This window comes from Coloeus monedula, assembly GCF_965178545.1.
Source record: "Coloeus monedula genome assembly, chromosome: 7".
Classification (NCBI taxonomy): domain Eukaryota; kingdom Metazoa; phylum Chordata; class Aves; order Passeriformes; family Corvidae; genus Coloeus; species Coloeus monedula.
In genome coordinates, this window is record NC_138787.1 from 29,032,963 (window position 1) to 29,048,367 (window position 15,405).

Sequence of the window (15,405 nt, forward strand, 5' to 3'; positions counted from 1 at the left end):
TAGTGTGAAGTAATGTTGAAGCCTCAGAAGCTCCTGATAAGACACAGCAGACTTCACCTCATCATCTCACTTCAGGATGCAAAAGGAAAAAAAAAATTGTTAAACAAAAATGATTGAGTTCAGGGATTTACTCAGCCACGTTTTCCAAGGCTAGCATAGGAGACACACCCACTGAACTCTGACAGAACTACAGAACAAATGGCGTATGTGCACACACGCTTTTTTTGGTGGCAAAAATACCTCTGCTACAGCTACATAATATAATCTTGTGTCCTAAATGATCCTTTCTCCAGAATTAACCTGCCCAGATAAGTAGGAGAGAACAAACTCACCTGTATTCAGAACTTACCTTTCTAAGGAGTGTGTTTGCCACTCCTGCAATAGCAAGTCTAAAAACTCAAAGCAGCGCCTGAGAAGAGAGAAATGCTAGGTTTAAGTTAATAGGGGCACACTGGCTTTGCCATACCTGACTCGTGAACAACAGCCATCTTTGGTTAGGAAGCTTTTTGGGACATCAAAATTCAGTGTTGACCCCAATAAAAATGCTCTAACAACACCATTAATAAACAGCCTGAAGTATTAACTGGAGGTAGCTCACTATACAGAAGCCTGAAGAGATGGATTGATAGGAAACAATCCCAGAAGCTTCCTTTTTTATCAAACAAGATATAGGCCCAGAAGATTCACACCGATACTCTGTCCCTGTTAGTCCAGGCTTCACACAGAAACCTCACAGTTAGCTTCATGTGGGGACAGACCTTTACCTTTCCAACTTTAATCTCCCTTCCTCACTTCAAGAATCTTAAGGCACAAGTGTGCTGAAATGTGTTTAAGGTTTGTCACCAAATGCAGCAGCCACAAAGCCCTTCCTTTTGTCTAACTCAAAGAGAACCAGTTAATGTATATGGAGGAGGCAAGTGTCTCCCAGTGAGGTAGTGGGCTGAAGCACTTAGATTTTAAGTGCAGACAGGACCATTAGACCATGCAGTCCAACTTCCCTTCCAGATGATGCTTTCACATAAGACTGATTTACTGGCTCTAAGAAAACAAGTCACTATAACAGGAAGCAGTGGGGAATAGGAACGTGTCTGCAAAAATGCCAATATGTTGTTATAACAATATGTAAGGACGAGGATTATTAATTTAAAAGCCTTTGTGGAAAAATGCCTTTTCCTCTTTGCACTAATGCAGTTTATACAGAATAGCTGACTTTGAATTTGAACTCAAATCATGGAGGAGAATGAGATTCATGTTATAATAAGTGTGTGTTTCAACCCTTCTCACGAATAAGAAAAAATACATTCACATTTTCAGAAAGCACACATGAACCTATTTACTAGTAAAAACCAGTAAAGACAAACTGAATTCTCACCTTCTAACTGCAACAGACTTGGAGGTACAATTACTGGTTATGATGGGTATTAACCGAGGGATGTGCGTGTGCTGGAAGGAAACAAACAACAAGAACAGGAAGAAATCTTTACACAACAATTCCATAGAATGAAAGACCATCTCCTTCAGCCACCTGAGCTCAGTATGCAGATCCTTACTGTTGCTCAATTCTTAAAAACGGAACTGCTAGATAAAGGAACACTAACAGATAGACAGTATTTTACGATTTATCAGCTAAAATACTTAACAGATACTTGATTTTCTTCTATAATGACACTTTCTAGTGAGTCAAGGAGCTGAAGTCACTGCAGGAGGATCTAAACTGCCAGTGGAGACACCCTGAGAGACATCAGGCTACCTACAGCTTACCCAATGAATCACTAGGCAGATGTCACCACCAGGAACTAATAGTTTTGGGAAACATGGACAGTCTGTGAGGTATTTTAAAGCATAATTAAGAAGATGAGTCTGTGCTGCAAGGCTGGTCTAAAACCCTTTCAAAGAAAAACGTTTGCTCAGCTCTTAGACAGATGGAAATATCTTGCCCTGCAAAAAGAAACATTTCTCCTACTATTTTGGCAGAACTTAACGAGCATCATCTGCACAAGGCTGCACAACATCTGAGACAGCCAAGCCCAGCACTATCAGAAAAGTAGATTAGGCACTTAATCTAATTTTCATTGCAGCAGCACTCATTTTTCATCAGAAACACTGCAGTATTTGGAAATTATAACACTGTTCTCTTTTGATGTATACTTACTCGAATGATTAATCTAACTGCTACAACACCAGAAGTGGCCATGACTTTGGCACTATTTGGAATTAGATTAAAAATTGTTGGCATGATGGCTTCTGCCCCATGGTCAAACTTGTTTCCCAGAACTGATGACAGATGTCTGAAAAACAGAATGAAGTCATGCCGGTAAGTGAGCTGAAGATTAAGCAAGTCAGACTTGTACAGAACATCTGACATAAGCACATCTGACATTTCAATCTTTGCAACTGTCTCCTCCTCTCCAACTCCAAAGGACAGATAACACCATGTTTCAAAAAACAGTTCCTTTCCTTTCATTTCAAACTTTTGTTCTATACTCATCTAAACCCTGAGAAACAGTAAGGTCAGCATAAAATAAAGTAACTACCACAGCTAAAAATTTATTATCACACAAATGGGATCAAGTTGATAGAGTATTTTTTTGTTAGTTTATATTTCAACTTCTCTGAAACTCCCTATTTTGCCTAAATATGCACAAACTTAAAAAAAAAAAGTCAAACACTGTAGCACCCTTTTTCTTGAGGTATTTCACAAAGGATAGATCATCAGAAATAAAAACTAGCTCAATCCAAACTACAACAAAACATAAACATTTTCAGCTTTATTGTTCAATGTTGCCCTACTTGTGCATGAAGGCATGGCTTGCTCATTCATTCTGTGTATCCCACACCAGCAATGTTTAGTTCTCAGGACACAGCTTGGCAGAATTACAATTAGTGGCCTACATGGATGGGGTTTGAAAGAGATGCAGAAAAATCATCTTCTATCTTTACCTATATAGCACTAGCAGCACAAGCTGCATCCCAATTGTGTTTTAACCAGTGGCCGTTCCTTTTCTTCTGTACCACATTTCAAGCACAAGTAGAAAATAAACTTACCCCAATGTGATACAAGCCTCTCGTACGACTTGAGACCGCAGGTCTTTAGCAGATAATTTAAATGCTCCATCCAAGAGTCTTAAGTGTTGGAAGAAGTTATCATATTCTGCAGCTCCAGCCAAAAGTAAGGAGCGGATCTTTTTCAACTGTTAAGAGCATAAAAGAAATCAGTGACTGTTAATGAGTAGTAAATATATGGACAGTTATGTTCAGGACCAATACCTGGTTCCAGGTTACTTGTGCAATTATTCCTCAATACACATTGAGGAACTTGATTCTTGATGTCCAAACAATTTTATTATTTCCTATCTTATATTCAACCCATAGTTAGTTAGCATACTGAGTACAATAAGCTAAACACCCTTTTCTAACTTACAGAAATCCAGAAGTGTTGCATACAGCTACTCAAACTATCGTTAATAACCCAAACATTATTTTTTAAACCAAAAGGTACCTTAAACATTTCCCTTCGTTCCCCTATTTACAACAGCTTGTAAATATTTAGTAATCTTTATTACAGCTTGTAATGTTTAGGCAATCTCACAGCTGACTCTTGTGTTTAAAAGATACCTAGACTTAAAGGGCATGGTTCACATTCAGGCCTGAGTAATACCGACTTATATCCAGAATGTGTCCATTGACTTCATTAAAACAGTTATCTGGCTCTAACAGAAGTGGAACCTTGACCCCAACAAAATGGGAAATTTCCTATTCATATTACAGGAACCACCATCTCATCCTACAGAAAATCCTCTGACACCTTCACAGGCCCTCCCATGCACCAATGTATCTGCACATGGCCTCAATTTCAGCCCCCTGGTACTCAGTACCGAAATAAAATTAAACAGAAGCAAGCTGAATTAGCCCAGTCTGCCACTCAGATCTGTAATACAGGGTTTGACAGACATGGCAAAGCTACAACACCAGTGATGAAAGTCTACTGTGTAGACAAGACCATGCATCTATTTATATCAGGAAAACACAGCTCACCTCAGTAAATAAAACTCGGTCTTGACATGCATATAACATCCAATTTTCCACTTTCACACTTCCCACAGTCATTTATTTATTCAAAACTTAAGTGTGTAAATTCTTGCTGAATTATTTTATACCTCCTTTTGCAGAAGTATAAGTAAGTTCTCTGTAAGCAAAGTAATTTTCTGCCTTTTCAGGTAAGTTTTAAGATATTCTGAATAAGACTTGACATTTGATTTTAGCACCTGCTAGCAAATTTCTAGCTTTGCATCTGGATTTGCTGCATGACTTCTAGTTCAACCTGATGCTGTCTCAACAGACTTTTGTATATTAAATAGTAATTTCCCTCACAAATGTGGCTTAAATTCACTCTCATAAATTTCCCTCAAGTTTGGGGGAACATAACAGGTGCTCACCACTAAAACTACATTCCAGCCTTAGTCTGAGGTTCTCTCAGTACCCTCAGTGGGGTTAAGCTCAGCGTAGAAAAAGCTTATATTAATAGAGATCCTATCTAAATTCATTACTTACCGCAGAAACTCTCTGTTCCCAGTCATGTTTATCATCTGATAGGATCTCTCTGATCTTGTTTATGGATTCCTCAAGATCCCGGCTGGAATAAATCTACAGATTGAAATACAGAGTAGCACTGTAATGCAGGATTTACTCCATAAAATCAGATCACTTCCCAACTACATTCTGTCCTTTGCTCCTCAATGCTTAAACATCATGTGCTAGCCTTGGACACAACTGGTTTTGCATAATGCACAGAATTTACACCCACTGCCTGCAACCAAAAATTTAAAAATTATCACAAAACGATCAAAGGATCATCTTTCATTATTTTTCTATAGTTTCACAGTTTTTGAGCAGCATTCCTGCAGTTACTGCTGGCTATATTAGTCAAAACCTACAGAAGATCATGAGTGGACACATGTGCTGTTCAGCTGTCCCAGCTATAAAGCTCCAGTGAAGGAAAGGGGATATGGGATGCATCTCAGCTATCCAGCTAAATCAGCAAACATGCATAGTCCAGTTGTCACACTCACAAACAGCAGCAATCCCTGAGACACAAGTCACCTTTACTGCTTTCAGTTCCCAGAGGGTTTCACACAAACTACTGGCACACACCACCGTTTAAAACTTGCCTCCCTTCAACTTCTAACCTGCTTTCCCCTTAAAGATTTGCTAACATTACAATGAAGCACAATTTGCCAGTGATTAGCATGAGATCCTGTATCCACCTTCTGATTTTTAGTACAGTGTGGTTTAACATGTAATTCTACTTACCTGAACTGTTGGGACATCTTCAAATGCCTTAATGAAGTCTTCTTCATCCACAGCACCTGCTCCCTCTTTGGCTGCTGACACACAAATGAAAAAGTCATTTCAATCTTGTTATCAACAACAGAATCAATTAAGAAACCACCAGCTATCAAGGCACTTAATCAGGAGAAAGTTCACTACCCATGCAGCCTCTGAGTGCTGCAGATGTAATGAAAGCAGAGGCAGGGAAATTCAATGCTAGGCACTGGCTAGACATTCATGGCTTCCTTCAACTCATAGGCACAGAGGGCACATTAGGGAAGTCATTGCAGTAGTCACTCAACAGTTAGGGGACACAGTCTGAAAGATGAAAGGAAATACTTACTTTAATTATATGGGAGATTTTATTTTAAAGGATTTAATCCCATCTATAATAGATGAAGGTGGAGATCTGACAGGTGCACAAACAGACGAATGATAAGGAAGATAAATAGTCTCTGGAATACTAATCAGATTAGAGACTATCTGATATAGGGAACTTTCTCCATTTCCCAAGGACACATATAGAATTAGAACTACATGTAGAATTATTGCTCACATTCAGAATGACTGTTCTGTTTTCTTTCTGCACCTTCATTACCAGCAATGCCCAAAGGTCTCAGAAGAAAGCCAATGTGCTAGGTTTAGACTGCAAGGGCTGAAGTTTGGCGTGTAGCTATAAGCAGCTTCAGTTCAGATAGAGCTGCAACTACAAAGGCAAAAATCTACACACGGGAGCACCAACATGATTTACTCATAGCCCTCAGTGCACAACCACACAGGTGCAACCTCTCACAAAATGCAAAATAAATTACAGGTATGTGGGGATTGTTTAGAGATTCATCCTACCAGACTTTGGTTGTGGCATGCAGACAACACAAACACAATGATTGCATAGGGAAAAATTTGTTACTGGATTCTGGGGGCCAGTCTGGAAGTGCTTGCAACAAGCTCAATATAAACACTGTACATACTTCACAGACACATCAATTCATACAGGCTATTGGCTTACTTGAAGACTTGGAGCCCAGAGCTGCAGAGCCAAGTCTGCGGGTAGTGCCCATCCCAACTCTGCGTGAATTTGCAGGAGCCTTTGAAGATGTAGAGGAGCTGGCTGAGGAAGGTCTGTTCCCATCCACGGAGTCTTCATCATCAAAAATTTTATCTGCCAAAAACCACACTCAGCTGTAAGTCCAATGAAGCAAAGGGATGTCCCAAGGAACACGCCCGTATTACGACAAACATGCTACATTTTCCAGCCTGCTCTGCCAGCCCTCATCTCAGCAGTGTCCTCATGCTGGAAATCCAGTTAGTCATGGAACACCACCAGCTCACTGAACCCACGCCTGAATTCACTATTGCAGCCACTGTGTTATAAACTCTTTCAATTAATGCATTCAGATGAAAGAAACGAACTTCAAATCTACAGCAGAAAGATGCAAGCCCCAGATAACACTTGGGGTGTTGACAGACTCTCATGTTCATGTCTCCAAGAGCTCTTTTGACATGGACTGTAGTGAAAGTAAGACCACAAGCAAATCCAAGATCCAAATGTGGAGGGGACCAGGCAGGAGAGGCTGCCCCGTCACACATCTGGCCAACTGCCTGCACCAGACCAAGGATAAACAGGATAACCCAGAAAAATTCACAAGGCAACACCCATGATGTTGATAAATCACAGACCATTAATCACAGACTCATCTGGAGCTACAAATCCCCTTAAACTCTTTAATTAACACCAGAGATTCCTTATAAGGAAATACAAGAAGTTTCCTCAAATTCATAAAAACGTAAATATAAGGTGCATTAAGCCTTATAGAACCTTCTGTGTACATCCAACTTTAGCCTCTACCACCAAACGCAAACACAAATTAACTTAAAATGAATTACTGCCACTTTTATTCTCAGTCAAGGTCACTTCAATTCCAAAGGACTGCTTATGTTGCAGTTTTACACAGATTAGCTAATTCACTTCAAAAAACAGCCTTAGGCTGAAAGGTGACAAAGCAGTTGGGCAGTTGATATAGATGGAACACGTAATTATTGAGGCCAGAAAGCCAGTTCAGCCCCCATCACTCGGCCTCTCAACACAAACATTCCATTCAAGATTTGAGAGCTGCTTCATGTCCATCCCTCTCCAACAGCCTCAGGTACACACCTACTCTCCACCCGATTAGGAACATTTCCTTCACAATTTTCACTTGGCAAAAAGTCAAGCAGGTGGTTTAATCCATCCCTGCTCAGGAAAGCATCCTGGAACATCTACTAACAAATACAAGCTCCTAGCTAGACACTAATGAGTGAAATTCAATACAGACTGCGTTTTCTGAAAGTAAAAAAATAACTTGTAACAGTATAGGCATATTCTAGGGGAGGCAAAAGAACAGAAGGAAAAGCCTGTTTTGTTCTCAGTCCAACCACCTTCATTTTTCTCTGCCCTAAGTGGCACTGGCTTATTAGCAGCTGGACCCAGGAGAACTTTTCACAGATCATCTAAAAACCTACACACCCCATTTTTAGTATGCAGCTCTGCACATGATGCCATACTCCAATGACAGCACAACACTGACACGGCAGGTACACAGAAGCATCAAAAAGTTTAAAAAGGTGGAAAAGGACATCTTTCCCCTTGATTCTGATGTTCAAGATGTCTTGGGGTATGGGAAAGGGCTAGGAAAAAAAAAGCAGCTCTAAAGGAAAGATGTAAAATAATAACTGGTACTTGTGCTGTTGCTCAGGCAAAAGTGAACAAGGCAAAAATGAACACAAGAACTTTAACTTAGATAAATTTCAGGTCACACAGCTAAAGAGAATATAAGCCACAATTAGGATGTGGGCTGTCTCTTTAACACAGTGCCTGAAGGCAGCCATGGAGACCGTGCTGCCTCCCTATTGACACCAGTCTTGCTCCGACATATGTAATTCAAAAATAATTTGAAAAGAGCTCAGGGAACAATCAAGAGAATGATTAAAGGATTAGAAAATACGTTTTTAATTCAATTAAATGAAATTTCTCTGCAAGAGATTGTTTAGTCTAGCCAGACTCCTAATAAGTTGTTTGATTATATCCTGTGTTAACAAAGCTACTGAAGATTTATTAACGCAGTTTTCCAACATGATTTATTAATACTGTTTCTCACCTAACAGAAGAATATACAGCAAGGCAACTGGCTGGAGGTTAAAAACAAATTAAATTCTGAGTTGCCTTTTTTTTTTCCTCTCTACCCCCCTGCTCCCCCCCCCCCCATTTTTTGCGATAATCACAGGGCTGACACTGTTGAGTTACAAGGTGTGTCACCCAGTGAATTCTACCACAGGCAGTTCTTAAAAATCAAAATTGAATTTCTTTTTTCCCAAAAGACACAGTCTAGTTCAAACACGAATTATTTCAAAAACCACTATTTTGTGTGAGTTGCACCAAGGTCAGGGCAGATAAAATAGACTTTAAAATGTGTAATCTCTGAAGCCTCTAGGAAGAGGCTTAAGTGATTCAGAAAGACTTCCACAGCCATTCAATTCAAAAACTTCTAAGCCAAACTTGTCCCAGTTGCACTTATTTTAAAAGCTCCTATGTAAGTATTTAGCAAACTATTATTTGCCATATGTGTCTTAACAGCCAGGAGAAAGTCAGTCATATTTGAAACAAAAGATACTTTTACTAGCTCATAACCTTTCTCATCAGGTAATAAAATCCTCCATCAGCTGCATTTCAGGCTATCTACATGCAGCCTTAGTTAACTCACTTCCTCTTCTATATGCATTTTTAAAGCCTCAGCCCTCTGAAAGGAGAAGAGGGTGTGGTTTGCTATTTCATATAACAAATAAATCGAAACTAAAAAAATCCAGATATTAAAAGCATTGCACTCCTGTAGCATTTTAGCAACTAAACAGACTATAATTTCTTTCTAAAACAGGCTTTTCTGAGCATTAGCAAAAATACAACACTCCAAAAATCCAACCAGTCCACCCACAGTTCTGGGGATGACTGGATTATAATCACATCTTCCTGTTCATTAAGTCTGCAAACTAAGCACTATATATTTATCAAACCAGAATATCCCTTCAATAACCCAACAGCATTTTCTCATCTGAGCAGTGCAGAATGACAACACCAGAACTGCACATCAAGTCTGCCAGCAGCACGTGTGCAGAACAGAAAGAGAAACAAAGAACAGAAAGGAACCTGAACATGGGAGTACAGAAAAGAACAGAAAACCAAGCTATTATACATTATTGTTAAAAGCCCCCGCCCTTTTTTTTTTTGCCACCCATTGATTCCTGCTCATAATAATCATTTGAACTGGGATCGTATTTTTCAGCGTATCTGCAAATGCCAAATTCAGCATGGGTGTAACTCTCAGGACACCAGCTGAGGTGCACTGAAGCGGAATCGGTGCCCTGTTCTAACATTAAACAACCATTGATGTTCTCCCACCCCAAGACACCCCCAGTGCTCATTTATAAGGACCTTAGAGTACTCTCTGTCAAAGACATGCCCTTATAAAAGAGGCCTTTGTCTGCTCGCCACTCTGTTGTCTCAGAGAAAGAGAGAAGACAATCTGCTTTACATTTTTCAATTCCTTTACATTATTTAAGAAGAAAAAAAAAATTGCTTACAAGTACATATCCTTCTGCAAATAAGCTTCCTCAACATTCCTTCATATTTTCCATAGCGTGCCCAGATGTAAGAGTGCTTCACGGAGCGCCGCGGCTTTCAGTCCAGAACATAATCAATCATTGCCCCTCGGATTCATTAAGCATGCTGTCTTCACACGTGGATTTAAACAGCCATGGCCTCTGTCCTCTCTCTATGGCTGCAGATCTGCATGATTCTTATCAACACCCATTTCAGCCCAGGAAACTTTGGTTCACTTCTAGGGAGGAAATTCCCTATTAGTGAGGGGAACCCAGGACAAATAATCCAGGATGAAGATGAGCTGAGTCTGCCTGGCTCGGCTGGCTTGCACTAGGAACCAGCCTGACTTTATCCCCTGGGAAGCGCTAACAGGAGCATCTCAACAGCTGTCATCATTTGTCCATGACGAATAAATTCAGTCATTATTCATTTTAAAACGTAACCCCTTCAGGTCTGGGCAAGGTGAAAGTGGGGAGAAGAGGCTGCACTAGCTATTCAGAAACCATGGTAAACAAGGGCCAGCACTTCCCTTGCCTGCACCACCAGCCTGGGACCTTTTAAAACAGAGTCTCAAATGTCCTTTCCAATGAAAAAAGATGCTTTCTGGCTTTTAAAAACTTTAGGATGTCAGATCCAAATCTTTTAGTTATTTGTCTGTAAGCTTTAGAGAAGACAGCTATTCCACAGTGACGACAGACTGGGAAAAGAGCTTTCCATCATATCTGTTCCTAACAAAAATGCCCTGCTATGGTCTTCAGATTAGACTGTGCAAAGGCCTAAACTTGTCCTGGGCCCACTGTGCCCACTCCTCATCTGTTCCATTTCCAAGCATCAGTGCAGATGGGTACTTCTTGCATATATCACCTGCATCAATCTCAGAAGAATCCCCCTTTTGGGTGCAGATGAAAGTGGATGACACCAGAGGAACCTGCCTCCTCACCCTTCCTATGGCATGCTCCACCAGGAGCAGGCAGGTAGCTGCTAAAGCTGACATACGTTACAGCACTTCCAAATTCCACGCTCAACCCCTACTAGGTGGGCAAAGCCCAGCTCCCTGAAGCTCTGAGAGCCCTTTAAAAGCCCAGAACACACACCAGCAAAACTACCAATGCAAAGAAAACAGGGTGTGTTCCTCTTTACTCCTTTCTGCCAGGCACAAGTCCATGAGCACTGGACCATATTTTTGAGACAGACACCCCTTTAACATCTCAGTTCATGCCCTCCCCCCAGGGCAGCATCTGGCACCCCCATTTCCAGCTGTGAGTTCTGTTGTCACCCTCTGTGGGTGTCCAAGGGAGACAGCTTCAGCTGAGGTTAAATGCCTCTTCCCATTAGCACACATGAAACCCATGCACGGCTTACCTGCAAGCCTGTCCAACTCCCACATAAGCATTGTAGAGGTTTCTCCAAGAAAATGAATCTATAACCCACTAGAGATAAAGGACTGTGCATATGCTCCTCAGCAGGATTAAATGTTTAAAAACAAAGGAGTCGCAGCTACCAGCAGAAGTACACGGGCACAGCACGTCATTAAGGTTTCTTGCTTGGCCATCTCCCAATGTCCCAGCTGCTCTCCCCTGGCCCCAGACACAGCTCCTCCTTCCCACCCTCCACACCAGGCAGTGTTTTGAGCCTTTAAATGCTGCCCACTTGGGCTCAGTGACCCTGGTCAGCCCACCCAATGCCACCTGCCCCCCTCTCTCCCATCATATCCAGTTATCCCAGGTCAACCCAGTCACCAGCTCCAGTCCCAGCCCATCCCAGCTGCTGCCTTCTGGCACTATTTACTGAACCGTCTCAGCATCCTTCACAACTGGCTTTGAAGTGGAGTCCTGAAAACCTGACTTCAGCAGGAACTGCTTCAAGGGCTGAGCAACAACAAGGGCATGAATATCACCCAGTACCTTGGCTTTTTTCTCTTATCTAACCCTATATACCACACTATTTAAACTAGAATCTGCATCGTTATGGGTGGGAGTTTTTCTGAATAAGGTTTCAACAATGCAAATCTAGTCAATGTACATCAGCCACAGGTAAGGGGGTCCTTAGAGACCCAGGCCAAGAATGTCAGGCCAGGTAAGTGCAAAATGCTTTTTGCTTTAATAATTCTTGTAACACCTCGTGCTTTTCCTTAATCCCAAATGCTTCAGTTTTCCCTCCTTAGCCAGGAAAAGAGACACTCATCATCTTGGCTGCTGCCTCATTCTGTCTAATCACAAGCTAATGAAGTAATAGGTCTTCAACTTTCCTATCACAAATCCTTGAAGAAGTAGCACTTGGAATTGTCTTCTGCTTAAAATACTTTGTATTTACATAGGCAGTTGTTCTGCTTAGTCCCAAGCACCCAACTACAACAATTTCACAGTATTCATGCCTGCCATCCCTCTGTAAGCACAACAACTTTTAGGCAGTAGAAATCATTAAAAAGCACATTTCTGTTAGTGAAGAATAATCCTGTATTTATTAAACCCATACCAGTATGATAAAATTAACTTTACCAAACTGGTATGAGGAAATTGTTGTACACTTCGACCTGACCACATCCAACACCAGACTAGGCAGACACAATAAGCATATGGAAAGTAAATTCCAACTTCAATCTGCAAGAAGTAGTAATAGCCCTGGCAACATTCAAAATCTGCTCTCAGGGACTGGCCTGGTAAGTCAAACAAAATCGTCCTGCAGAAGACTGATCTGAAATCATGCAACTCATGATGATTTTAGTTACTTTTCTGAGGGACATTAACATTTTCAATCCTGGAATCAGATGGCTACAAGATGTAGCCATGACACATGGCTGTGGGGATGACTGAGAACAGGAGTTTTCAAGACTTGAAAACAAGAGACAAATAAAAAGGATTTAATGAACCTGTTTACTTCAAAATACAACTTTTTAAACCGTAATGTTGACAGTAGTAATGCCATCACATCAACAAGCCATAGCATGCCTTCCCTAATAGCATATGAGCATTAGCACAGCTAAGAACACAGCACACTAAGTTTTTAGAAACTCCTGTTCATGAAGCTAACATGCCTGGAAATGGGAGTTTGTAAGAGTTAGGGAAACTGTCACTTAGTTTTCAGCCATATGAAAGTTTCCATTAGCTTTAAGTACATTTAGAAAAGTGGTAGTACAAATGTTACACTCCTACAAGCTTTATTAAATTAAAGATCAAGAGGAGACAATGTAATAGCTACGATACTGAGTGAAAGAGCACCAACTCAAACAGCCAAAAGAATTCACAAAAGCAACAAAAACTGAAATTCATTAAGAGCTAGGACTTGTAAGTTTTACCAATTACTTTACCATGGTTCCCGTGTGCTAGGAGCTGCACAGACACAGCCTTTACCCCATACTGATTTTAAAAAATTCAATAATTGAGAGACAGACGCAGACATGTACATAGGGCAAAATCAAAGTGGAGAAGAGATAGAGATAAGGATTTGCTTTCCTCAAAGTAATCCTTGGAAATACAATATTCCCACAGTGCTTTTTCCAGCCAGCCACACTGCCTTCCCCCAGACCTCAAGAGCATCAGGAAATCCACAGTGCATACCTTGGAAAAACACACCCACCCCGAAAGCCCACAGATTTACATAAAATTTCAATTTAAAGAGCAAAACCAGGTTTTCCCTGCCCTGCACTTACCCCTGTGGTTGCCCTGAGGTTCGTCATTTTGCCCTGCGGGACACCTACCCTCCATTCCCTGCCAGGCTGTCCATACATCTCCGCAGCCTTCACAAACATCCCAGCTATTTCAGAGCCTGTAACACACTCCACACCAAGGTATTGTTTTTGTGTTTCACTGCCGTGGCTTTCCCTGCTGACTGTCCTTGGGGGTGCTACCCCAGTTTTGCTCAGGACCCTTGAAAATACCCTTTAAATTGCAAGGCATTATTAATCCCTCCTGACAGCGCTCTCATTAGCATAAGCTGCAGAGATAAAAGACACAAAGTGGGTCCCTGAGCCCTAGAGATACCAATCAAGGAGAAAGGCTGTTGATGCAGGATGGCTCATGGAGATCTTTCAGAGTCAGAAAACACCTTTTTACAGAGCTGCGGGAATTAGCCCGTAGTCACAGCATTCTGTTCATACCTGAACTGCCAATAAACCACACTGTTTTCCACTTCAATATTAGTCCTCTGTGCTGCACTGCAGTGCCAATGTTAAGATTTTGCCTCATCCTTACTGAAGTTTAATTATTTATGCAAATAATTATATAAAATATAGTGAATTCTTCTGCCTTCATTCACAAGACAGAAAATTCCATTCTGCAGAGGCACAGGAGCTCCCTCAGGTGCCACTACTATATGCACACATGGCAGGGATGTGTCAGGTTACAGAGCAATCAATGAACCTTTCCCCTCCCTGCTCTCACCTCCATCTCTGCATTTGCTGGAAAACTTATGGCAACAGCCTGGACTCCCTGTGTTTGCAGCAAGCAAATGTCAGGATGCAGGTAGCATGCAAAGTGGGCATCAGCATCACCCAGCTGCTGGCCATCCATACTACAAGCACCCGAGGCAACAGCCTCCTTTACCAGGTCTGTGATCAGCTTTGCACAGTATTTGCTCTAAAAATTATGTAAATGTGACTAAAAGGCAGAGCCATTCAACAAGAGCAAGAAGTATTTTTTGTTATTTTAATGTGTGAGTAAACTGAAACACAGCTGAGGGACATTCTCAAGGGTGTGAAGACTTCAGGGCATTGCCAGGGCCTAGATTAAGCTCTAATTCCTGACCAGTTTTTTGTACAGATCCCTTTCTCTTCCTCCTACTAAAGATGCAAGCAGTGCCACAAACGTTTTTTTATTTTCCCAGTATTATCTTCAAAACTGCTTTATGCATATTCAAAAAAGGATATTTGCAAATGGCTTGGGAAAAGTAGAAATCACATCACAACATATTAGCAAAAAATACTCTTTAATTTAGTTGTTATTGACAGGTTGCTTGAAGCTTAGCCACACCTGAAATTGAGTTCTCTGTATTTCCCAGGGTTGGTGCCCAGCACTGCTACAGGAAAACAGCAACCAAGACTAAACCAAGCTCCCAGGGAGACACCTGCTGGCGGTGGCCTGGGGCTTATTTGCCAAAACCCGAAGGATCAAGGAGATACCTGTGGAATCGAGAGGTGGTATTTTGTCTTACCTGGACTGCCTATACCCTATGTAAGTTAATTATCAGGCATACCAACGATGTGAAGCCTTCAAATGGACAGTGATTTTCACCAGCGAAAGGCAGGAGCCCCATGTGCAGGCAGGGCAGGTGACTCCAGCCCCACAGCCCAGGTCCAGATTTCCAGCTATTTGCACCATCTGCTGCCATGACATCATAGGGTGAGGCACTTCTCCAGCCTGCACTCCCCAAATGGCATTCCCTGCACAGATCCTTCTGCCTCATCGGGCAATTATGACCAGTGTAGCTCACCTCGATTCTGACTGCCC

At 41.4% G+C, this 15,405-nt stretch overlaps 1 protein-coding gene across 7 annotated transcripts in view; it reads right to left on the reverse strand.

The window, feature by feature from the left end:
- CLASP1 (cytoplasmic linker associated protein 1) overlaps positions 1-15,405 on the reverse strand; it is a 173,251-nt gene that overhangs the window by 84,532 nt on the left and 73,314 nt on the right. For 6 of the 7 annotated variants that reach the window (XM_082285315.1, XM_082285312.1, XM_082285314.1 and 3 more), the window contains exons 9-15: positions 6,338-6,490; positions 5,311-5,384; positions 4,552-4,644; positions 3,046-3,191; positions 2,153-2,288; positions 1,373-1,443; positions 350-409 (exon numbers count right to left, since the gene is read on the reverse strand). In XM_082285315.1, coding sequence (XP_082141441.1) covers positions 350-409; positions 1,373-1,443; positions 2,153-2,288; positions 3,046-3,191; positions 4,552-4,644; positions 5,311-5,384; positions 6,338-6,490 — 733 coding nt within the window. The remainder of the gene's footprint in view (positions 1-349; positions 410-1,372; positions 1,444-2,152; positions 2,289-3,045; positions 3,192-4,551; positions 4,645-5,310; positions 5,385-6,337; positions 6,491-15,405) is intronic. The other variant, XM_082285311.1, reaches the window with a different exon arrangement.